The sequence below is a fragment of the Vipera ursinii genome, assembly GCF_947247035.1.
Source record: "Vipera ursinii genome assembly, chromosome: 2".
NCBI lineage: Eukaryota > Metazoa > Chordata > Lepidosauria > Squamata > Viperidae > Vipera > Vipera ursinii.
In genome coordinates, this window is record NC_139513.1 from 228,645,792 (window position 1) to 228,672,458 (window position 26,667).

At 35.3% G+C, this 26,667-nt stretch overlaps 2 protein-coding genes across 4 annotated transcripts in view; one reads left to right on the top strand and one right to left on the bottom strand.

Annotated features, from left to right (window-relative positions):
* LOC310635566 (guanine nucleotide-binding protein G(q) subunit alpha) overlaps positions 1-26,667 on the bottom strand; it is a gene marked incomplete at its 5' end in the record, with an annotated part of 284,223 nt that overhangs the window by 40,319 nt on the left and 217,237 nt on the right. The gene's annotated exons all lie outside the window — the stretch shown is intronic.
* The window catches only part of VPS13A (vacuolar protein sorting 13 homolog A), a 113,007-nt gene that overhangs the window by 21,538 nt on the left and 64,802 nt on the right, over positions 1-26,667 (top strand). For all 3 annotated transcript variants that reach the window (XR_014491239.1, XM_083352880.1, XM_083352881.1), the window contains exons 7-25: positions 163-222; positions 651-710; positions 2,155-2,235; positions 4,400-4,457; positions 5,068-5,195; positions 7,342-7,448; positions 7,724-7,895; positions 8,991-9,053; positions 11,718-11,847; positions 12,116-12,210; positions 12,790-12,932; positions 15,396-15,597; positions 15,693-15,807; positions 15,922-16,058; positions 16,864-16,996; positions 18,492-18,609; positions 22,687-22,825; positions 25,079-25,166; positions 26,031-26,200. Coding sequence is in view for 2 of the 3 variants with exons in the window: in XM_083352880.1 (XP_083209006.1) it covers positions 163-222; positions 651-710; positions 2,155-2,235; positions 4,400-4,457; positions 5,068-5,195; positions 7,342-7,448; positions 7,724-7,895; positions 8,991-9,053; positions 11,718-11,847; positions 12,116-12,210; positions 12,790-12,932; positions 15,396-15,597; positions 15,693-15,807; positions 15,922-16,058; positions 16,864-16,996; positions 18,492-18,609; positions 22,687-22,825; positions 25,079-25,166; positions 26,031-26,200 (2,199 nt within the window). In the remaining variant the exon portion in view is untranslated. The remainder of the gene's footprint in view (positions 1-162; positions 223-650; positions 711-2,154; positions 2,236-4,399; positions 4,458-5,067; positions 5,196-7,341; positions 7,449-7,723; positions 7,896-8,990; positions 9,054-11,717; positions 11,848-12,115; positions 12,211-12,789; positions 12,933-15,395; positions 15,598-15,692; positions 15,808-15,921; positions 16,059-16,863; positions 16,997-18,491; positions 18,610-22,686; positions 22,826-25,078; positions 25,167-26,030; positions 26,201-26,667) is intronic.

Genomic DNA, 26,667 nt, shown 5'->3' on the forward strand with positions numbered 1-26,667 from the left:
ATCATTCTGGTTTATAAAATCAATATACATAGAGAAATGTCAAGAAATGTCTCTTATTTTATTATAAGGCACACATGTTGCTACAAATTTTACGTCCTGCATGTTGTATACCTGTATATATTATATTGTTGCATATTTAAAAATATTTGATTTTTTTTGCAGATCACAAATAAAGATATTCCACTGTCATTTGGTATCTCACTTGAAAATTTAAGTTTACAGGTATTATCATTGCTCAAATTTTTAATTTAAAACTTGTTTCTGTTTTTAATATGTATATAGCCTCTTTTATCGTAATTCAGGAATAAATGACAACTTTGTCAACTTTGAAAGTGGAATAAACATAATTTTAATTAAAGCACAACTAAAATTGAATAAATTTTGAATATTTAGAATAAAATTGTTTGCATTATTTATAAAGAAAAACAGATCTGAAATTTGGGTGGTCTCCACAGTATAAAAACTTCCCAAGTTTTTATACTTGGGAACTGACTAAGATTCCTTCTGTTCAGACTTTATTTCTAAATATGGAACACTACACAAATCTACTCAGGTGTTCCTGATGACAGCTGGGGGAAATCTTAATGTTGTTCTGTCTTGCAACGTAAATCAATAAAGTAATGTCAGAATAACTTCTGTTTCTATTACAGACTTCAGATCAAAATTGGAATCCATGTATTCAAGATGCAACCACTAAATTGTTCTATAAGGTAGAGTCCTAGGTGGAAATCCAGTTGAGTAGAATGTGCTGTGAGACTCCTTCAAAGTTTGTGTTAATGTAAAGCACAAGGGAGGTTTCATTCTTTTGCTGTTTGTTTCACATATTAATTCATTTTGAGCAGAGCTAAATCACAACTATACTGAATTGATACATGGCAAGTTTTTTGATGTGCATATTGTAATTTTGATACAGTGAAGGGACTAAAAGTTTGTTGGATTTATATCCTGCTTTTATTCAGGAACTCAAGGTGGTAAAGTTGATCAATAAGTTGAAATTATTACATGGCTTAGTAAAGTGATAACCAGTTAATGATTCACAGACCATTGGTACATGGAACTAAAGTGATTTGTTTATTTTTCTCATAAACCACCTAGAAATAACAGATAAAAATAGCAACCCCATTTGCTAACTGATCCAAAGATTGTCCATGTTTCAGCTGGTTTTGAATTCAGGAAGTAAAATCAGGGAACCATCAGTATCTGAAGAAGTGGCTATATTGTTTTTACAACTTTTTTCAACTGCCACACAAGCAAGAACTTTCTTAGGTCTCATAAATAGCGGAGCAAAGATGAAGGGAATGGGGGACTATGAGAAGGCCAAGCATTTGGTGTGTTAGAGAGCCTGTTTCTTAGTATCAAAACTATCACAATGAAGAGCAGACACACAGGCCACAATTTTTCACTTTTTCAACACCTTGCCTCCTTAGTATTTATATACTATATAATACTATATACTATAACGCTACATACTTAGAATTTATATACTATACTTAGCTATCCCAATCCAAAGGAATTTTGAATGACTTTCATTCTCTTCCAATAATAACATTAAAAAACAACAACATATTGTTGACTGCTAAATACAAGGGAGAGGTATCCTTTTTTGCTCTGATGGTCATAGTCCATAATCGAGAACTAACGTGTTACATGTTTTCATGCATCATCCTATTTCAGTATATCAATAAAATTTAAAAATACTAAATAAAAACTAAAAATGCAATATGATAAATTATTCTGAGAAAAATACCTCATATTTAATCCTTCTGTAGCAGCCTGTAGCATCCTTATCTTTTATTTCAGGGGTCCCCCAACCTCCAGGCCATGGCCTATTCACAACTGGGCTGCGTGAGCTGTGGGCCAGTGTGCACGTGTGTGCGCATAGCTTGACTTTTGCAAATGGTGGCCTTGTGCATGTCCATACATGTGTGCAGCTCAACCTGTCCGGTTCCCCTCCTCCCCCACCGGGCCACCAAGTTGCAAAGGTTGGGAATCCCTGCTTTATTTGATTAATTTCAGTAATTCCATTTACATCTTTTTAACTTTTGTCAATATTTGTAATAACTTCTATAAAAGTGCATACCTATAAGATATTGGATCATGATAACTTTAAATATGATATTCAGTAATTCCTATTTATTTTTATTTTTATTTCAGCTAGTTCGATTGGATAACTTCTTTGCATACTGGAATGTGAAGTCTGAAATGTTTTATCATGATAACTATAAGGAATCTTTGGTGAGCAGACAAAGCTAATCATTTCGAGTATGATTTGTCCGAAATGGATTACAGTTCATTTATATTTTTATGCAGTGTCTTATTTAAGCTAAAAAGGAGATCGTTAATGCTGTAGTCTTGTGCTAGTTAACTTTTCAAGCAGCACTACTGATGAGGAAATCAGTTTCATATGGCGATTAAGACAGGTTAGAAAGCAGGAAACTGTGTTCTAATTCTGCCTTAGGCACAAGGAAGCTGGGTGACCTTGGGCCAGGCACTCTTTCTTAACCCTAAGAAGGAGGCAAGGACAAACCACTTCTGGAAAACCTTACCAAGAAAACTGCAGGGTCTACTCAAGGCAACAGCCAGGAATCAAAAACTGACTCAAAGGCATTTTAAAAAAGGTTCACTGAACTTAGAAAATCTATGTCTGTTTGCTCCCTTTTCAGCTGACCCTGGGAATAAATATTATGTATGAAGATTAATATAGGCATTAAATTGAGAAAAAAAATCAGATTTGTGTGGGAAATATTTTACAGCTGTTTAGCAACAAAATACATATTTATTAACAACTCCTTTTCATTGTAAAATGGTCTTACAGTAAATAGTCCTAAAATAAAACAATGAAATAATATAAAATAAAATCTGTAGAATTATAAGGCTAAACTGAAAACAACTTTGATCAAAATCAAAGTCATTGTCTTAGATTTTAATTCCATTTTAGTACTAAGGCCATCCTGCTCCAAATTGTAAAGTAATGTTTCTTAGGGACTCTAAATAAAAATACAAGATAAAAAAAGGAAAAATTATCTACACTAACAGGAAAAAATGTTTAAATGATTAAAAGTTTGGAATTTAGGTTTGGCATTTTTGAATTCATATACAGGAAGTCATCATGTTATACACAGTTGTTCAGCAACTGTTCAAAGTTTGCAATGTAACTGAAAAAAAGAGCTTATGACTGGCCCTCAAAATTCCTGATATCTTACTACCCCGTAGTCACATGATGAAAATTTACAGTCTCCCCACTGCCACCTAGCCACAGCACCCATTCCCACCCACGACACCCATCTGCAGTTATCTATTGCCCACCTGCAGTACCTGCCCTTGGCACCTACCTGCAGTCCACCCATTAAGCTCCTCTACATACATATCAGCCAACCTCATTTTTTTTAACCCAAATGTTATGAAAAATGTATCCCCCATGTATTAAGCTGACACATTTTTATATGCTTCCATTTTCCTAAGTATTTTATTCGTAGGTAATCTACAAATTATCCATTTTTGTGTTGTTTTGGTTAAAAAATTGAGTGTCATCTTATCAGTGGATGGGCTTATCTGAGAACCTATACCAGATGTACAGGTACTTTAAAAAGTATTATTATATATACTTATCTATACATCCATTAGCCAATAAGCCAGATCCAATTTTGGGGACATATTTTTGCACCTAAAATTCTCTCTTTATTCATAAGCGTATAGGTACTTTTCCTCAGTTTTCTTGGAAATTTTCAATCTTTTAACCAAAAACCTTAGCAAGTGAAATATTTTAGAATCTCGTCATATCCTAGGACATGCCATTGCAGAGAACCCAAGCAGTATATCAAATGCTCATTAATATTATGCCTATTTAACTATCAAATATGTATATTTTCTCTCCAAAGACCACAGTAGATATTTTGAATTGAAGACCTGATGTTACTCAGTATTTATTAATGAATTACATAGTCTGTGTTTGGACAATTAAAGTGTACTACTATATTATCATAACTTTTTTTATTCTTCATTAAATGAGGCTAAAGAGGGAAATGATTGTTTTCCTCATTTTTTTTTCAATCAGACATTATTTTATTGAACAGGGATCAGAGATCAAATTAGTTCTATCTACTTTAGCTTCTGATTTAGGCGGTCATCTACTGTAATTTAGCATTCTAGGGGTGACTTAACATTTACATTTCACTGTATTATCAAAATATATATTCTCACATGTTTAAACCAGGAGCCTCTTTTGCATGATATCTAGCCCAAATTATTGAACCTGTATATATCCTTGGGTCTTTGTATTTTAAGTTAAAGTTGGATCAATTTAGAATATCACTTGGGAAAAATACTCTCTTTGGTTTATATTACATTTTGCATTTTTATTGTGAATAAATTTTCACTTCCATTTTTTCCCCCCCAAAAGAGTCATTTAAAATATGGAATTGCAAGCACTAATGTGATTCCAGAAGGCTATAGTTTTGGTAAGTTTTTAATATTTCCTAACAAACTTACATGTGAAGTACACTATGCATAGGTAGAGTTTCCTCTTGGAGCTACGTTTTTATTTAATCCAAAAACTTCATTTAAGACAGGCAGTTATGGTTAGATTAGATTTGTAAGGAACTTAGGGATCATATGTCTGTGCTAAAATGTTACACTAACTGCTGATTTATTTCTGGATAAAATACAAAGAGGTATTTATTACCTTGAAAATTCTCTATATAAGTCTGAAGAAACAAAAACAATAGAAACTTAGAGGTTTCATTGTAAGATAGTGATTGGCACTAGATTATCGAGGACTGAATTTAACATACTATTGGCACAGTTCTACCTTTTCTGCATTATCACAGTAGAATAGATTACAATAGTAGAGATTATGGTAAAAAAATCATCTTATCTTCCAGAAGATATGTAAGCAAAAATAGCATAGTCTTGTCCCTAGTTGGGCAACTGGTCACAATATTTAGCTTTCACTTTGGTGCCTGAAAGTGGATCTTATTTTCTTATGCCTCCATAAGGAGCATCCAGATAATATTGAAAAAAATAATCTTTTTGTTTCTTGATTAACTTTTTCAAAATTCTCCTTTTTAGTATTCCGTCCGATTTCAGCTAAAGCTAAACTCCGTATGAATCCGCGATCCGATGTTGACTTTTCTGCACCAAAACTAGATGTGGATGTAAATCTTCAGGATATAACTATTGAATTGAATAAACCACAGGTAACTGTATAAATGATTTAGATTTTTATAGCAACCTTTTTTATTTCCTCAATTAAATTTTCATGGTTATATTTACATATTTTTACAAGATTATAGTTTTCGGTAATCCTTGAAAGAATTCCCAAATTTATATTTGAGTAGGCTTGTATATCAAGGTTATTTAAGTGTCAAAAATGTGCCCCAGGAATCAGGCAATAGCAAGCCACTTCCAAAATATTGCCAAGAAAACTGTGGAGACTTGTCAGACAGCCACCAGGAGTCAATACTAACTCAAATACAGTCAATTAATCAATTACAGCACTATCTGAAGATGGGACTTTTCATTCTCCTGAATTTTTAGCCGAATTGTGGGACATATACTTTAACCCCTATCTTTATGGAATTCAGATCATCAGTTTTGAAAATCACTGTGGGTGCAATTAGAAAAAGTGTGATACTTTAGTAACATTTTGTTTTTGTTTTAGCCCAAACTATATATTGGAAGTGATATTGAAATGTAAACATAGGTTTGCTCATAATAACATAGGAAACTATACATACTCCTGGTTTAAAATATATACAAATCCTGGTTTAAAATATATATAAAAGTAGAAGAACAGATATTTAATCTTGTATGTCATCTTGACACACATGAAAGGTAAAGGACATGAGAACTCAGTTCTAGCAGGAAAACATTATTTCAGAGAACCTACAAAGTGATAATTCCCAAAGTCTTATTTCATTCCTTGACTTTCTAGACATGTGATATATGAACTAATTTTCTTGTGTTTTATATGTTCTCATTGTCAAACAATAGGAAAACTGTGAGCAATCTTGAAAAGGACTTCATTTTTTTCCTATTTCACAGCTTCATTTTTTTAGATATTAGTGAAAGTCAACAAAAAAATATCATGGACAAAATATTCATAGTAAGCTGAGATGAAATACCTAAGAACTATACCCTTAATAATTTTCATTAAAGGGAAGGTCTTTTGACTGAACATATATGCACACAATAATACTACTCAGTTTTATATATGAGTTTACATGTTGTGTGTGTGAGAGAAAGCGATCATATCTTACTCTTTATTTCTCAAGACCCTCACTAAGCATTAGCCAACAAAGGTTAAGTATTTCTCATAGATTCTAGGAACTATTTTAACTATCTTCCTTTCACTATATCTGCAGGTTTGCAAGAGGTTTTCTCACCAGAATAACACTTATTGTTTAATCTAGGATGAAATAGAATTAACCTGTTACTATGCAGTGCACCACTTTGCTATATATATTGCACCCATTGTTCTTATAGAAGCAAAAATTAGGAGGGCAGACAACAGCATGGAACAAATTCAAGGTTGCCATCTACAGAACACTGTGTTGTACAATTGCTAATATGGATCTTTCTCTGATCTGAGGGATTGGCACTATCACTCACCTGGCTTTTATCTAAAGAGGAATTACTGTCCAGATTTCTACGCTTGTGCTTTTAGCCACAATACCAAACTGACCCAGCTACTGATTAGATAAAGAACATTTAGGGATTTGTTTTTCTAGATTAAATTCTTTAGTGATTTTCACTCTGCTTAAAGTACCCTAATGAATGCTTCTGAGGTACGTATACTAATTTTCAAAATATTGTTAGGCCCGAACAATCAGACCCATACGTACAAAGTTCAAGCTGACTACTTTATTATATTCTGCCTATAATACAGGAATCTCCCCAGTCCGGCAGCTCTCCCCTTGGAACAATAAGATAAGGCTCCAAGGAGTTCAAGAAGGGCTGGTTCTGGCCCTCTTACAGCTGTGCAGTGACACTAGACTTGCCCCGGCTTCATCCCTCCTTCCTGTCAGGCTGGATACTTCCCAACATCATTCACTTTTACAACATTCCCCACATAGCCATGGAGATTTTAAATCATGTATTAGATCAGTATTGATTTGCAAACAACTTGAAAAAATATATCTGCCAAAGAGCAGATTTTTCTTGGAATAAATATTACTTTAACTCAAAGTTAAATACTCCATTGTCATTATAAAATGAAAACTTTTAATGTCCCAGTCTATTCAACCTCTAAATAATGTAACTTTAAGACAAATGCTGTTTACATTTTGTTTTAATTATTATACTGTACTAATAGTAAATATATTTTTGCATTTTTTCTTGCAGTATTTCAGTGTTATGGAACTCCTTGAATCAATTGATATGATGACCCGAAATTTACCATATAGGAAATATAGGCCAGATGTTCCTGTTCACAACAATGCCAGGAAATGGTATACATCCAGTAATTTTTGGAAACTTTTATAATTCTGATGGTTTTTCTGTTAGTATATTCTCATAAACTGGAATTCAAAATCCGAAAGAATCTTGATAGGGAAGAATTTCATAAGTACCTTATTAATAAAGTAATAGACTTAATTATTGTATTTTGGGGAAGAAGAGTCAAGAATTATAAACTAATTTGTGAAGATTGCTTTACTAAAATATAATTGAAATGTTAATCTTGCATGTAATATTATACCCTAACATTTTCTTCTTTTTCTATTAGGTGGCGATATGTTATACAAGGCATTCTTGAAGTAAACATCCAACCTAAGCTACAAATGTGGTCTTGGGAACATATTCGATACCATAGGAATCAATTGAAAAGTTATAAAGAGCTCTATAAAATAAAAATAACTTCAAAGAAGGCTATACAAGAGAGTTTGATTATGTTGGAGGTTAGAGGTTTTAAATCACCATGTTTATCACAAACTAAAAAATAATTGTTTTCCAAAATATAATGGTAGATTGCATATTTCTTTATAAACCTCCACTGGCTGACAGGAAGTTCCTCCTGACATCTTGCCTGAATCTACTTCATTGTGGTTTTCCATTGATTCTGGTCAGTCCTATCCTGTCTAGTCAACCCCTTCTTCTTTGGATAACATTTCAGATGTTTGAATGCCATCCCCTTAGTCGTCTGTTCTATGGCCTAAAAATATCCAATATACAACCGTTCCTCACAAGATTTTATTTCTGGCCTCCCCTCACCATCTTGAAAGCTCTCCTGTGAACCTGCCAGTTAGTTACCATCCCAAGTATTCCAAATGGCCCTGTCCAGGACAGGGTAGAATGGATGAATTACTTTCCTTGTCTGGAATGTATGCTACTATTAATACAACAAAGCTATTATTAACTTCTCACTAGTTCCAATTCTGTTACTATCACCAACTCAGGAAATGGTGGAACTACTGTAAAATGGTAACATCTACCCCCATCTCTCAGAAGCAGTACCAATAAACACTGGTCATTGGTATTAAGGGCAACTGAGAGGTGCAGAAAAAAACAGGAGATCTCCCTTTCCCCTCCTGGTTATGCTGGCAAGTGTGATTTCTGTCGTGTTCCCAGGCTTGAACTCTGACTCTTACACAGATAGTCCACTGGGTAGATATTGCCCAGTTGATTGGATTGAAAGAAGACTTTTTCAGGACGGAGTGTATCTTCTTTTCTCCAGTTCTTTTCCTCAGTTGAACAAGGGAAGGTTCCCTTTGCCAGTTGTCTATATATTTTGAATGCCAAAACTTTAATTGTGCATGAAGGTTCCAACCATGTATGCATATCAGAGGCTTAAGTAGGGAATAGGGACAAAAATTGCTTCTCCCAGTTTTAATTCAACAAGAGTTAAGATATCTCTTTTGCGCTTCAGAACAAGAAAAATCTGGCTTGGGATTTTTGACATCACACTTTACAACCGCATTACTTGGTGATGGAAACTGTAGAAATACGTTGAAATAAGTTTGTATTGTATGCAACATTTGTACTTTTCTTTATAGGAACTGGAGAAGACGTTAGATGTATTCAGCATCACCCTAGCAAGACAACAGGCAGAATTTGAGGTAAATGTCTTCCAAACTACACTGTACAAAATGCAGTGTCTTTAGTTCAGCATTTATAATGTAAAGTATAAGTATAATGTAAAACCATCGAGATTATGAAATTAATACAGGTAGTCCTTGACTTAGAACAGTTCATTTAGTGACCATTCAAAGTTACAACAACACTGAAAAAGTGACTTATGACCTTTTTTCACACTTATGAACATGGCAGCATATTCATGGCCACCTGATCAAAATTCAGATACTTGGCAGCTGGCACGTATTTATGATGGTTGCAGTGTCCTGACAAGCAAAGTCAGTGCGGAAGCCAGATTCACTTAACAATGGTGTGACTTGACTTAACTATAGCGATTCACTTGACAACTGACAAGAAAGGTCTTAAAATGGGCCAAAACTCAATTGCCTTGCTTAGCAATAGAAATTTGGGTCTTAATTGTCGAAAGTCTAAGACTACTTCTATTTATAACCTAAAAACTGTAGGTCTAAAATTGGGACTATAAAGTTGAAAGAGGTTAAAACTAAGACTGCTATAAAACGAAAAATGTTAAAAATGATAACATTAATTGAACTGATGACTGCTGCTAAAAGAATAATCTGCATCAATAAGAGCTGTAATTGTATAATTGGAGATTAGAAACAACAATATAATAATCAGTCATGGGCTTTGTCCAGCTTGATCAACTCTAGCTCACATTTGACTCCTGCAAATTTTGCCATGTAGTTCACAGAAGCTGGTATTGAAAGTTATGAATGATTTGGAGTCAGAGTGTAGTGGGCAGATGTAGAATTGGTCTGAATAACCTGATAGGCAGTAGGAGAGTGAGAGTAGCATAGATGTCTTTGTAAAATAAGAAAAGGAGGATGTGCTCAGCGGTTTCAACTTACCCGTCATTTCAAGGTGTAGAGGTATTCCAGGAAAGAAACATAGCCAAAGATTGTCAAATGAACCAGATTGAAGGTCCCTCTGTAAGATGTGCAGCCAGTGTTGTTGTGTACGTTAAGTTGTTAAAGATGGAGAGGTTTGGAGCCTTTACTAAGTCTTTTTTGTGCTATACATTCATTGCCCAGGAGTCACTGAATTGCTTCCTTAGCTCAGGAAGAGTTTGGAGGGAAAAGGAACAAGTTGTAACAGTTTGGCCAGCAAGTTTATGTCCTTGTTGACTGCAACCCATTCTTCAGTGGCAAGGATACTACATCATTTTAGTACAAAGGTGTTCTTAGGGAACATTTGAGTGTAGACAACCATTTTTTGGCTTCTACTTTTACTAGATCTTCCTCCAGTTACAGACTGTCATTAATCACGCAGAGGGGTACTTCAAATACTCTTTTAAGAATGGACAAGCTCTAAAGAGGCAGAAATGCCCAACTGAGCTCTGTAAAATTTTTGTTTTCAGTAATTTAATGACTACAAGTATGTAGAAACCTTTTTTAAAATCAGAATAACTTTAGAATGGAAAAAGTATCTGCAAGTATTTATCCAGAGCCCTCCCTAGAATCTGGAGCCTGGAAAATCACCACCTGGTATTTAAGCATAGAATCTCCCCCCCCCCCCCCAAATATCAGGGAGAATCAAGTCAGAATAATCTTGAATTTTCTTTTCACTCTCTTTCTTAGAGCTGAGCTGGTGTTTACTATTAACTGTCCTTGCATTCCTTCTGCAAAGTCATATCTGTACTCCTCTATAGTTACCCAAAATATGAGCACATTTTCCTTTGGAGTTGCTATTGGAGGTCTAAAGCAGAAAGGTGGGATGAGTAAAGAAGAGGAAAATATTTTTCATCTGTGAATGGGTAGACAGAAATTGGATTGAGTGAGTCTGGATCCATAGCTCTAAGGTGACAGTTTAAAAATATACTCAGAGAGTTTTATATTGTCTTGTGATGTGTTTTGAGAGGTTTGAAATTCATGAGATGAGGGGGCTGTTTATGGCAGCCCTGCATGTATTTTGTGTGAAATATTGGCAGTGATCCCATCAGGAGTTGAGGAAGCAAATTCCTGGCCATTGTCAGGAACTGTTTAATGAATTATCTTTGCTGATAAGGTAGTTAAGAACTGCAGGTCCTGAATGACAGTATTTGCAGCTAGAGGGGTACCGTACATGTTTTCTGAAAGAGATTAATGGTGATGGCAAGGGATCCAGCTGGCTCTCCTAGATTTCCTGTTTCTCTCCTCCAGGAAGTTAAGGGGGGGGGCGGGGGGGGGAAAGCATGATTTTGCAAAGAATGTAATCTTGAAGGGTGAGAGAGGATTCCTGATTCCCAGAATTATAAATCTGTTGAGCATGCTGAGGCTGGAGCTGGAAAGTTATCTGTCTATTGTGGATATTTTAATTTTGATTCTGGCAGTGTAATGGTAACTTAAAAGGATTGCTGAAATTCTTCATCAACTACAGGATAATACTGTTCAAAGATGAAGCTCCAAAAAAGAGAGTTAGTTAATTTTATCCACAGAGTTAAAATAGCAATTGCTACTTTTTAGTACTATGAATTTATATTATGAAAACAGTACACCTGCTTCAGATTTACCCATTTCAAAGAGATGCTCATATTTGGTTGCATTTCCCCAGGCACCTTGCTAGGTTTTCTTTATAACTGATAACAGTAAATAAATTATTTGATGTTACACAGTTAGTAATGTTAATTTGTGTTTTGTTTTGCATAATAGGCTATTAAAGCTGGATTAAAGATTTTCAAACCAGGTGCTAAACAAGATGATGAAGACTCCGGTGGCTGGTTTAGTTGGATATGGGGTTGGTCTGGAGGAAAAAGCTGTGAAACAAAACAAGAGCCAAAAGGTATAAAGATGGCAGTTTTGATCCAATAATTTCTGTAATGCTGGAGTGAGCTTTCACTATGATTAAATACCAAACTATCTTATCAGAGTACCTCTAGCATTTAGAAAAGGTAAAGTTGGTTCAACTAATGAAGTAGATTTAAGCATTCAACAAAAGCTGTAATCGTAAAAAAAAAATTGAAACCCTTACGTTGTGTGTTTGTTATAGAATGCTACCATATGAAAATGTGCTTGCTTTTGTTGAATGTAGTAAAAATTTGATATTGCAGGCATTGAACAGTTTATGACTCCACAAGAAAAAGATAAACTCTATGCAGCAATTGGATATAGTGAAACTGCTGTCGATCCAACATTGCCAAAAACGGTGGGTGTGATTTGGGTCAGCAAACATTGGACTTTTAAAAGCAATCATGTATTATAATGAACAATGATATCTAGAGTACAAATAATACATAGACCTAAGCATTAAGTAACTTGTTTGTCTGCTTGCTTACATATTAAAAGTTAAATAAACCAAACTTTTGTATTGGGATAGGACACATGAGAACTGTAAGCTATGGGCCTGTAGGGCTTTGTCTTAAATCCATTTCCTAGACATAAGTCTTAACTGAGCTTAATTGCCATTAGAGTAATGGAAAATCTTCTTTGAGGAAGGGAGGAATTATCTGTGCTGTCCCCTCATGATATACCATTTAGAATATACTGAATGATCTTTTAATTATTCAAAATTAAATTATTAGAATTATTAATTTTTAAAATTATTTTTAATAATTAAGTTAGAAAAGACATTCTGTTAGGGGACATTTTTCTTATGTTTGGTGTTGCGTGTTTAGTCCAGTTCACCTACTTTGAATTTCATACATAATGATTAATATTCTGAATTTCAAATATAATCATTATAAAATGTTCTTCTGATCGTGATATTTTTTGTTAATTTGCACAGTATGAAGCTGTGAAGCTTTATGTAAAATTAATAAGCATGTCAGTGCTAATCAGGGAAAACAAGGAGAAGCCTGAGCTGATAAAGCTGGCATTAATTGATCTGCGTACGACAGTAACACAACGCCCTGGTGCTGAAGCAATAAGGTAGGCATTTATTTAAAGTAGGTAAATAGAAATATAGTTTAGAATGTTGGAGCCTTTCTCTGGCTGAGTGGCTATGTGTGAGTTTTTATCAGTGTCTTCTTTCTGTATCGGCTTTGCTCTGTCCCTTTGGTTTTCATTTTGGTTTTGTGCTCTTTGATAGCTTTTTTCCAAGCTTGTTTTTCCTCTTCATATGAAGAACCTTGAAATTTGTTTTATGGAAGATAAGATTTTTAGGGCATTACAAAAAAAATTAAGAAGAAACAAAAAAAATTGAAAGAGACATGCAAAGTACGTTTCGTTCTTATTATTTGACATTTGATCTTTGTCTAAAGAATGTACCTGAGAGTTAGTGTGGCATAAGTAGTTCTAGGTGTTGGATTTTGATCAAGGAATTAGGTAGTGGACTAGTTGTTGTTTTGGTGAAACATATTTAGAGGAGGGACCATTGTGTATTCAGCCTTGATCTCCTAGAAGAAAATCAAGGTGTAAATGCAGCAAATAAGCCAAGACCTCTTATTGTGTAAATCCAACTTTTCTAGTAACTTTAGAGTCAACCGGAAAAGTTGACATTTTGTTGAGATTTTTAATGCAATTTGACATTGGAAAAAATAGAAGAAATGATAGGGATCCAATAATAGGCTTATATTCTCTGACAACAATAACAACAAAAAAAAACCTATGCGTACAGGTGGTCCTCAGTTTACAATCATACATTTAGCAACCATTCAAAATTGTAATGGCAATGAAAAAAAGTGTTAGAACTAATCTTCACACTTATAATTTTTGCAGAATCCCCAAGGTCAAGTGATCAAAATTTGAGTACTTGGCAACCTGCATGTATTTAAAACACTTACAACATCCTGGGATCATGTGATCACCCTTTACAACCTGCTCAGCCAGTTTCTGGCAAGCAAAGTCAGTAGGGGAAGCCAGATTTGCTTAATTACTGAGTGATTCACTTAACAACCATGGCAAAATTGGTCATAAAATCAGGTGTGACTCACTTAACAACAACCTTGCTTAACAATGAAAATTGTGGTCACAATTGTGATTATAAGTCAAGGACAACCTGTATAAGAATTAAAAAAATCTATGCCTTAGATCAGTAACTTTTTACAGCTTCTCTGTTATGAAATCTCAAGGAAATGGTCTAACTATGAATAATTACTATGCATAATATTTTATCTTAGATATCTTGCTTTCGAACTCTTATCAGGAATCAGTACTAGCTTGTGCTGCATAAATATACCTTAGTTTTTCATATTATAGTTTATTTTTATAAAATAATCCTATATAAATAATTTGTCAGTCACATTTAGATGTAAAAGCCAAGGACTAATACATAAATAGAGCTTTTTGTACATTGAATTGTATAATTTACTATAAAAATTGCTTAGGAATTCCTTGGAATTCTTATTGGCATGCAGGAATATTTTAGAAGGCAAATAAATAAAGCAGACTTAGATACAGGTCATATATCTGTAAGAGATCCAGCTTGTGGTGGCCCAGAAACCAGCGACTGAGTCCTGTGCCTCCCTTTGGCATGACATCTCTCTGGGTGACAGAATCAATCACTTTCTGTCAGCCCACCCCACCTCACAGGTTATTGTGGTGGGGAAATCTAAGAGGAATATTAGGTATGTTTGCCACTTCCAGTTTTATGTATCTCAAACAGGTGGGATGATGATGATGATGATGATGATGATGATGATATCTAAAAATAAGATATGCATGGGCTTTTTTGTTATTATTACAGAATATAAGTCTATTATTGGATCCTATAATTTCCTGTTTTTTCCCCAATGTCAAATTGCATTCAAAATATCAACTGTTCTTTTCTGGTTGCCTCTAAAGTTACTAGAAAAGTTGGATTTGCAAAATAAGAGGTCTTCACTTATTTGCTGCATTTATATCTTGGTCTGACTTAGCATAGCTTTCACAATCCCTTTAGAGATAATTCACATGGGAGTGAAGTGCAGTATATGTACATGAGTTCTTTTGCTTCTTTCCCAAATAACTTTGAAAGACTTCTGCATATAAACTTAATGCATATTATATAAATGTATGTAATACGAATTTTAAATAGTTTAGTTATTTTTTTGCATAACAAACATTTTTGTAACTTGCCTTTTATTCAAGCATAGTGAATTGCATTAGAGATAATTGAAATCATTTCTAGGCCATGATCGTTCATCATAAATATGCCCATGGAAACTTTTTTTCCCCTTTGATCCTATACAATGATGTGAGAAAAATGTAATTAGCAAAAAAGTCAAAATCCTTCATACCTTCCACTGCAATTTTCTGATTATTACATTATGAGAGCATAGAGCGAAAACTTTGTAGTAACTTCTTTTGAGTTGTAGAATATTTTGTTCGTTCATCTGTATGTGGTGTGTATATTATATGCATTTGTGTATTTGCGCCTTTATATATATATATCCTTTGTGTTCTATTTTTCAGATTTGAATCAAGTGTAAGTGCATTTGAAGTTCAGGGCATGGCTCAGAAAAAAACAGTACCCTGTGTGCTGTCCTCTCACACAGTCCATTCAATACACAATGCATCACTTTTCACGATAATGTTTGAAACCAATCCCTTAGATGAGAATTGCAATCAGAGACTAATAATAGAGTCACAGCCTTTGGAAATAATATATGATGCTGTAAGTAGAAAACGCTTATTCTACAAATTAAGTTTTAAAAAGACCCAAATTTTATATTAAGAATATACATCATTGTTCTTTTATATGCTTATCAGATGACTGTGAATAGTTTAGTTGATTTCTTCCGACCCCCAAGTGATGTTCATTTAGAGCAAATAACTTCAGCAACCTTAACAAAATTGGAAGAATTTCGTGATAGGACAGCTACAGGTAAACTACATTTATACATATACGCATACATACTGAATTCACACTGTAACAGCTATCATAATGTGAAGAACAGAATCTAGCTGTTATTAATGCATTTTTATTTTTTTTCTCTAGGATTAGTGTATGTTATAGAAACCCAGAAGGTCTTAGATTTAAAAATAAATCTTATGTCTTCCTATGTCATTGTTCCACAAAATGGATTTTATGAAGCTACATCAAATAAGCTACTTTTGGATCTAGGTCATTTAAAGGTAATCCCTTCAAATTCCAAAAAAATGCTTATATCTTATGTTTATGTTATTTATTTTATAAGCACTGGCTGACCTCTGAGCTCAACAGTTCATTTCAGGTCCATGTTTAGCCTGGGATACTACCTGGTTGGGAGATTTGGGAATATGGCTATAAATTAGGTGTGGGGACAGAGGGTGAACTAAATGACAAACCATTTCCATACAGTTGTCATGAAACTGTCTTGAAGTAACCAGGAATCAAATTTTATTTAAAAGATACTTTAGCACACACATAATTCAGTTAAATCATGTACATTAATTTCCACAGTTTTGAAAATGTCCATGTGGTGATATAATTTGAAGACTTAACAGTATTGGGCAATTTAGATAGTTTCAGAAGTTCAGTATTATAGAAATGGGAAACGTTGAGCCATGGATTCAGTCCAATCTACCAGCTGATCAACCTTAACCTGTAGAAAAAAACAGCCACACAGTTGCTTTGGGCTAGGGCAGGGGTAGGCAACCTCGGCTCTTTTATGACTCATGGACTTCTGGGAGTTGAAGTCCATGAGTCATAAAAGCTGAGGTTGCCTACCCCTGGGCTAGGGTGAAGGCTAGACATTAATAGAATAAGAAATGCTCAAGGAGGCAAGAAGTGCAAGATGAGATGGAGAGGGTAACATTCCTGATTTTGCTCTATGTAGAGAACAATGTTCCATGCAGGGTAGTTCAGGGAGTGTTCCCTGATTGATTTGTACAAAACCCTTCACTTTATTTGTAATCTATTCTTGGAGTATGTATTGACTATTTCTATTTTTTTTTAAAGATGAGTAGTAAAAGTCGGTCTACCTTGTCAGATATCAAAGTTGGTGAAAGTGCTCTTGAAGATATTATGTCAAGAGCATATGATAAGTTTGACATTCAACTCAGTAGCATGCAGCTACTTTATAGCAGACATTGTAAGTATTAAATTTTGTTGCTTTTTAAGGAATAATATGGAATATCCTTCTTTAACATACTGTGTGAATTTTCCCTTCCCTAGGGTTTCTGTTGATTTGAGCAAGTTATCACTTTTAAGGAGAATCATCTCATTAAGATTCAAATTCATCTATGTTAGTTCATAATATTAGGCCATCGATTGTGTCAATAATGTTAAGACTGTAGACACGTGCTTAGAAATATGGGAATCCCAGAACATCTCATTATCTCCGTGCAAAACCTATACCCAGATTAGGAAGCCATAGTCCAAACAGTACACAGAAAAACAGACTGGCAAAGAGTGAGAGAAGATGGTATACTCTTCCATTATTTAACTTCTGTCCTGAGTAAGTATTGTGGAAAACTGAATTGGAAGAAGATGAGCATGGTTTTAGAATTGGAAGAACTAGCATCAATAACCTGTTTCAGAGAAACCGGACAGAAGAGGGAGAAGCCGTCTCTCCCGGCTCTGTCTGCCAAACTGCTCTGTAATAAGAGTGTGTTATGTAGTTGGGCATAATGGTTCAGTGACTACTGTACCGATTCCAACAGTGATTCTTCTTTTATAGCAATAACTATTAAAGAATAGCAACCAAAAACATCTTTTCCTATTTTTGAAGACATTGAGGTTTAGAGAATTCATAGCCCGTAACATAAGTTGCATAGGAGCCAATGTGGTGACTCTGCTAACCAGCAGTTCAGTTGCAATTTATTTATTGCAATTTATTTTGCAAATTGCAAAATATCTTGGTAGCAAAGAATCAGAATCCCTACTTCAAGTGGAATCAAAATATGGCATCCTCCAAGGCCTGGAGCATAGCAGAGGAGGCAAGTAGCAGTATTGACATTGAAACCAGCAGCAAGACCACTCCTAGATTATACTCATAACAGGGCCCCTCTCAAATCCAGGATTCTCATAGGAGCCAAGATAAACAGTGCAGAAGCACTCAATACTTTTAGAATACAGCAGGCATCTGGGCTGAATCCTCCATTATTAAAATACTAACTGGAGAAACAGGAACCATCGGGCAATACATCAAGAAGCTAGGCTGTGAGGTCTAGTAAGACAACAACAAAAAAGCAAATCAACTTACCAAGGCTCACCCAGGCAGTTTAGGATACTGAGGAGGGATGGAGTCTTTCTGGGCATGGTTTACCTACAGAGTATAAGAGTTGCAGCGAAGACACTCTACCCCCTAAGTTAGTTCATATGAAACTAGTTCAGAGCAAAGGAACTAGTCACCTTTTGAAAGCTCAAACAAATTCTTATCGTTCCTCTGCTTCTATCTGTTGGATTGACCACAATAAAGATGCCACTAAAACTAGTATAAAGTTGCTCTTTGTAGCCTTAAATTAGCATCAGCGTTGATGTAGTCAAGCTTTTTTAAATTGATGAAAAACACTTGGAAAGCATCTGCTGCATTGTAATATAATTGTTTTTCAAAGTTTCTTACAAGAGATTTTTTTCATTTCTAGATGAAAACTGGGAGGAGGCTCGTAGGTTACAATCCTCGTCTCAACATATCTTGCAACCTCTAGATGTGAAAATGGAACTGAACAGAGCAATGGTTGTAACAGATGCAAGAATGCCTAAGTATGACTGCAACAATTATAATGATTTTTATTATTACTATTACTACTGTTACTATATGTATTGTTCTTTGATGGAGACTGTGATCACATGCTTCTGTATCTGTTGACCTTCTACCAGTCAATCCAATAGACATACTTTTAAATCAACCACTTGGTACAAAAAAAATAGTAGAATATTGAACCCTATAATCAAATCTAGAAATTAGACCTGTATCCTAATTAGATTTTTAGTTTACCAGGAGTAGCTGTTTCATAGTAACATCATTTTATTGCCAAATAAATCATCTCAGGTAGTCCTCGATTTACGACCACAACTGAGCCCAAAATTTCTGTTGCTAAATGAGGCAGTTGTTAAATGAATTTTGCCCCATTTTACGACCTTTCTTGTCACATTTGTTAAGTGAGTCATGGTAGTTGTTAAGAATATGTTTGTTATGTGAATTTGGCTTCCCCATTGACTGCTAATCAAAAGGTCACAAAACGGGATCACATGACCCCGAGACTCTGCAACCGTCATAAATATGAATCAGTCGCCAAGCATCTGAATTTTTTCATATGACCATGGGGATGCTGCAGTGGTCTTGTGTGAAAAATAGTCCTAAGTCACTTTTTTTATTGCCATTGTAACTTTGAAAAGTCATGAAACTGTTGTAAGTCAAGAACTACTTGTATTGAGATAAAAGTCTGGTCACGTAAAGCTGTGGCTGTGGCTTATTTAGTGCTCAGTTTTGATGGCTGTCAGAAATGACCTTCAGATTTATTTCTTGCTTTGGGATGTATGTTCAAGCTGGTAATTCGGAGTTTTAGAGAAAGTGCTGCATCATTTTAATGTATTTAGTATTGCTCCTGTTGTTGATTTTCCTTTCAAAGTTTTTTCCATTTCTCTCCTGCTCTCCATTTAATAAGTAGTTAAACTTTGTATACAAAGCTACCCACTGTATTTTCTTCCTCCCCACATTTGTATATGACATGGATTATCTAAATTTATCTCTTGCCTGGGTATTGGATTGTTCCTATGGTTACCTTGGTAAATGATTTGTACTACCTAGAGAGTACAAATCATTCATTAATTCACCCCTCAATTCAGTGGATTCTGGGTGTACAAAACAATACAAAAGTTAAAAAGTTTAAGTTAGATAGACAACCCAGATTAAATAATCTCATAAACAACAAAATCAAATTAAAACAACGATCTTAAATAATAAGCATAACAATAACACCATCAAAGAACAACATCTGCCTTTCTAAAGTCCTTGGAAAGAATTTAATAGGTGGACTAAAATGCCAAATCCAGTCTATACATCTTGCTAACCGTGTGACCAACCATAATATAGGGAGTGCAGAATTATTAGGCAAATGAGTATTTTGACCACATCATCCTCTTTATGCATGTTGTCTTACTCCAAGCTGTATAGGCTCGAAAGCCTACTACCAATTAAGCATATTAGGTGATGTGCATCTCTGTAATGAGAAGGGGTGTGGTCTAATGACATCAACACCCTGTATTAGGTGTGCATAATTATTAGGCAACTTCCTTTCCTTTGGCAAAATGGGTCAAAAGAAGGACTTGACAGGCTCAGAAAAGTCAAAAATAGTGAGATATCTTGCAGAGGGATGCAGCACTCTTAAAATTGGAAAGCTTCTGAAGCGTGATCATCGAACAATCAAGCGTTTCATTCAAAATAGTCAACAGGGTCGCAAGAAGCGTGTGGAGAAACCAAGGCACAAAATAACTGCCCATGAACTGAGAAAAGTCAAGCGTGCAGCTGCCAAGATGCCACTTGCCACCAGTTTGGCCATATTTCAGAGCTGCAACATCACTGGAGTGCCCAAAAGCACAAGGTGTGCAATACTCAGAGACATGGCCAAGGTAAGAAAGGCTGAAAGACGACCACCACTGAACAAGACACACAAGCTGAAACGTCAAGACTGGGCCAAGAAATATCTCAAGACTCATTTTTCTAAGGTTTTATGGACTGATGAAATGAGAGTGAGTCTTGATGGGCCAGATGGATGGGCCCGTGGCTGGATTGGTAAAGGGCAGAGAGCTCCAGTCCGACTCAGACGCCAGCAAGGTGGAGGTGGAGTACTGGTTTGGGCTGGTATCATCAAAGATGAGCTTGTGGGGCCTTTTCGGGTTGAGGATGGAGTCAAGCTCAACTCCCAGTCCTACTGCCAGTTTCTGGAAGACACCTTCTTCAAGCAGTGGTACAGGAAGAAGTCTGCATCCTTCAAGAAAAACATGATTTTCATGCAGGACAATGCTCCATCACACGCGTCCAAGTACTCCACAGCGTGGCTGGCAAGAAAGGGTATAAAAGCAGGAAATCTAATGACATGGCCTCCTTGTTCACCTGATCTGAACCCCATTGAGAACCTGTGGTCCATCATCAAATGTGAGATTTACAAGGAGGGAAAACAGTACATCTCTCTGAACAGTGTCTGGGAGGCTGTGGTTGCTGCTGCACGCAATGTTGATGGTGAACAGATCAAAACACTGACAGAATCCATGGATGGCAGGCATTTGAGTGTCCTTGCAAAGAAAGGTGGCTATATTGGTCACTGATTTGTTTTTGTTATGTTTTTGAATGTCAGAAATGTATATTTGTGAATGTTGAGATGTTATATTGGTTTCACTGGTAAAAATAAATAATTGAAATGGGTATATATTTGTTTTTTGTTAAGTTGCCTAATAATTATGCACAGTAATAGTCACCTGCACACACAGATATCCCCCTAAAATAGCTATAACTAAAAACAAACTAAAAACTACTTCCAAAAATATTCAGCTTTGATATTAATGAGTTTTTTGGGTTCATTGAGAACATGGTTGTTGTTCAATAATAAAATTAATCCTCAAAAATACAACTTGCCTAATAATTCTGCACTCCCTGTAAACAAACCAAAGCCAGGTTTTCAAAGCTTTCTGTAAACTTCAGAGAAAGTTTTACAGTAGCAGGCCTGGAATATAGACCAGTAATATAGCATTTTAGTTGATATTTAGGGCCAATAAAACATGGTAAGAAACATGAGTGTTGGATAATCCAAAAATTGCAAGTATAGCTTTTTGAGTTGAGAAAGAAATATAATTTGTTTCTTTCATAATAGAGATGATTAGAAAATGACTACCTAGTATTTAAAATCTTTAGTTTGTAGTATATCTATTCCATTTAATAACCTGCTATATTATTAGTTTATAGAGATGTAGGCATATATAATCTGTTTTCTATTTTTACACAACTTAGTATCAACCACTGAATTCAGTTTCTTACTAATGATTACAGGTAGTCCTCAATTTACGACCACAATTGAGCCCAAAATTTATGTTGTTAAGTGAAATTTGTTAAGTGAGTTTTGCTTCATTTTACAACCTTTTTTGCCACAGTTTTTAAGTGAATCATTGCAGTTGTTAAGTTAGTAACACGCTTATTAAGTGAATCTGGCTTCTCCATTGACTTTTCTTGTCAGAAGGTCACAAAAGCTGATCACATGACCCTGGTACACTGCAACAGTCATAAATATGAGTCAGTTGCCAAATATCTGAATTTTGATCACGTGACCATGGGGATGCTGCAATGGTCGTAAGTGTGAAAAACAGCCATAAGTCACTTTTTTCAATGTCATTGTAACTTTGAATGGTCACTAAATGAACGGTTGTAAGTTGAGGACTGTCTGTATTTGCAAATGTGAAATAATCTCAGTATGGATGTTGATGGAATCCTCTTGTACATTGTGAAAAGAAGCCATTTATTTTGTTTCTAATTCCAGGAAGCCAGTTGCCTATCTGTCATATATCATTTATATCCTAAAGCTGGATGACACCCTGAAGACATGGTTTTGCCAGTGGGCATAGGGACAGGGAAATGTGGCAGAGCTGGTGCAGTGGCTATACTAATTATTTTGATAAAGGGGTTTATGGGCTGTGAGTTGTGTATATTTTATAATGGTTTTTATATCGTTTTATGTTTGTTGTTTTTAAAATGATGCTTTTTGTTATTATTTTTATTTGTTTTGATTGTTAGTAAACTGCACAATTCCTGGCTGGATTTAATTTTTGTAATGGTTATTCCTTTTTAAGGTACAAAATGTATGGTGAGCTGCCATTACTTTCTTTCAATATCTCAGATGAGAAATTGAAATCTATTCTGGAACTTCTTGATAGCATTCCAAAACCAAAAAATTCTTCTGAATCCACAGCTGTTCTACAACCTTCCAAGGCAAGTTTAAATGTTCATTTATAACATAAAATATTCTTGGGCAATCTAATCACAATGAAGTATTTGATCAATGTGATATTTCCTTGTTTTGCACAAAGAAAATAATTAGCAGAAGTCATAAAAGCAAATATTTAGTTAATGCCTTTATTTTGTTTTTTCTCTCTCTGATAATTTGTCAGCATAGAAAAGTGGGCCACAGGCCCAAATGTTCTGTGAGGGAATAGCAATTAGGAAAACTTACAAGTTTTTAGAAGTTGTTTCAACTTCTCACTGTCTTGCTGCTATGGTGTATTTGTCATAATAGTGATCTTCTTACTAACTGTCTATTGCATTAAGATACATTTCTTGTAGTTTCAGGAACTCCACATAGAAGCACTAAAATTAGGTGCATGACATGTGAAAGAACCTTGAGGGAACATGGTTTATTCTTATTCTGATAATTCGTACTATCACATGGACTATTGACTGGATGAGAAAGAATTTCTCATTCTGTCTTTCCATCCCAAAACCTAATTTATAAAAGGCTGTATAGTCAATTGGGATCTAGAAGTTCATTTTTATTAGAGCTTACTCAGAAGCTGCAGGATTGCTTTTGAATCTGGATTTGACTTTAATTTTCAGACACTGGCCATCAGTTTTGGCTAGTAGGCAAGTCACCAGTTTTAGCTAGTAGACAAGTTACATTCAGACTATGGGATTGTTAGGTAACCCTTGTTTAAAGACCATTTGTTTAGAAACAATTCGGAGTTACTGCTGCGCTGAACAAATGGTAGTTAATACCTGGTCCCTGAAATTATGGCCGTTGCAATGCTCATGCAGTCACATAATTTAAAAAATCAAGTGTTTGACAGCCTGCTGTAACTACAACTGCATGGCTGCTCTCACCATCCCCCATCTCTCTCCCCTCCTCCCCCCCATCTCTGCCCTTTTGGTTGCCTTGCATTCTGGCAGTTCTGCCACTCTGTGCTCCTTTGGCCCTGCTATCCAGGTAGCTCTGTCACCTTGCTTAATGTATACTTAATTGTTTTTATCAGTGGCAGGGGCTAACAGAGCGCAAGGTAGCTGAGTCAGGGGAGTGTAGAGTGGCAGAGCCAGCAGAGCACAGGGTTACAGAGGCAGTGGAGTACCAGGTAGCCAAAAGGGCAGAGATGAGGGCTAGATAGGCAGATGTCTGGCTGCTCTTTAGAAGGCCACATCCTGAAGTGGAAACTCAAATACTTTGGCCATCTAATGAGAAGGAAGGACTCACCGGAGAAAAGCCTAATGCTGGGAAAGATTGAGGACAAGAGAAGAAGGGGACAACAGAGAATGAGGTGGTTGGATGGAGTCACTGAAGCAGTAGGCGTGAGCTTAAATGGACTCCAGAAGATGGTAGAAGACAGGAAGGCCTGGAGGAATGTTGTCCATAGGGTCGCGATGAGTCGGACACGACTTCGCAGCTAACAACAACAAGGCAGATGTGGGGGAGTTGAAGAAGAGGCAGTCTCTTACCTTACTGAGGTTTGGGAGGAAACAAGCCAGGGTCTTTGGTTAACAGTGTCAGCTAGGACTGCCTGGATTGCCATCAGTTAAATGACACATTGTGACACTGCACTTTACAACTTCATCACTTGGAAACAGAAACTCTGGTTCCAACTACTGTCATAACCCAATGACTACCTTCCTGTTATATGGCTAATTTTGTGAAACACTGAAAAATTCATCTGGTACATAATACAGTCTAAGTCATATTTACATGCTCTGGAAGCATGCAGTTTCTGCTTTGAGAAACAGTGCTGGGTTTTGGTGTGTTTCTGAGTTCAGTTCAAAGAGCTACCAAGTCATCTAAGATTAGGAGAAACTGAAGGCCTACCTTCTGCTCACTCGCTATACCTGAAACATTCTATCTATTCTTGATGTCTGAGACCAGATAGAAGATATGTTTAAACTGTTGAACAATAACATTGCCCTCAAGTACTTTTGGTCCTTCTGCTAAATAGCAACTCCTGTTTTGTTTTGTTTCATTGTCTTTCATTATATTTACTCCCTAGTTGGCTTTATTGTTAGCATCACATGCTTTCTTTAAAAAAGGAGATTTGTTTCATTCTAATGAGCTGTTATATGTTGATATTTTGAAATGTACCATTATTATTGATGTTGTTATTGTTTTACTGGCTTTGAACAACCAGAAAAAAATAAGTAAATATTTATATTAGCCAAGGGAGCCATATATTCCTGACTTAAAGAAGATTACATACTGCTTTTGTACTGCAGCTTCAAGTATCTCCTCTGATAACAACACCTCAAATGTCGACCTCGGTACTTCCATTTTTAGAACCTCTTTCAATAGCTGGATCAAGTGGTAAATGTTCATTTCATGTTTATTTAATCTAGTAATGTTCACTTACAAAATACGTTGCAAATGTTAGACAAAATATTGGGTAATGAGATCTGTTGCAAGGAATTAATGCTTATCAAAAGAATGGGAAATAGCTGTGATACCAGTGAGAACATGTTTCTCTTTGCCTTTTTATATGGAAGTGATAAAGAGCAGTGAGAAGTATAATACCAAAAGGCAATATATAAATCTATGAAAAAAGACATGAAGATACACATGCATAATAATGTGTGTTGGTGCAAAATAGGTTTGGCTAGAATTTTGTTTCTCTTCACTCTTACTTATTTTCTGCATGTTGTGTAACACTGGTTACCACGAAAGAAAATAGTTTAATAGTATGTACGTACCAGAATTTCATTATTTCATATTTCATGCAGTTTTTTTCTATAGGGCTAATATGTATTATTTAGGCAGACTAAAAATGAGCAGAAAATAAATTGGTATGCCTGGGCGATGTCTGTAGAACAGCAGTGTTTTATGACTTCCACATGTTAATCAGTAGCAACAAAGATCTTTAAATTGTGTTATTTGAAATGAAAAAAGCTGGAATAAACAAGATTGTGTTTTTATGTAAAAGCACTATAATTTCAGTTTTATTCCAATATTTAAAAATAGTATCAGAATTATTACTTCATATGCCTTTTATATTAGGATATGTATGGTAGGTCTTAGAGCTACCATACATAAAAACAAATACCTAAATAGAATCTCATAAATCTTAAGTCTGCTTATGTTAGATGTAATTATTGGGTTTTTCTATGTAACACAAATAGGCTGAAATGGTAGCATGTTTTAATAATCATTATTTTTCATTGAACTATTTATTAGAATCTGAAGATGAATTTTATGATGCTCCAAGTAGTCCTTTGGAAGACCTACCATTTTTTGAAGCACCTTTGGGCTCACTGAATAGAGCTAGTAGCTTCCGAAAAAACAAAGCAAAACCAGAACCTTTGAAAAATATGACTGATTTCCAATTAAGATTTGAAATATCTGAGGTAATGCTTTATTTTTTACTATTAAAGATTTATGGCCGTTTATGTCAGACTGTTAATGTATATATGCTTTCTTTCTGAAATGTATGTTTGTGTCTTTATTTTATCATTATTACTATAGTTGCTTTATTTCTGAATTTGATTGGCATCGGTATCTCCTTACATATATGGGTAGATTGAACAAAGACTACTCTGCTATATTTATCTTTAACAGCTATGTCTCAAGTTCTGATATTGCGGGAACAAATTCATTTGATATTTCCCTGTCTTCCCAGAGTTCACAGCAGTCCATCATCTTAAGGACTACTAGGGCATCACCAAAATACTTTTAAGGTGTAGGTTGTCAATAGGTACTATGAAAGGAAGAATCGTTAGGGAAACTAGAGCAGCAACAGAATACAAAGTTATTTAAGGCTTCCAGTGGGCCAAACCAAAGGGGCTAAAGGAACGAGAGAATCAGGAGAATCTTG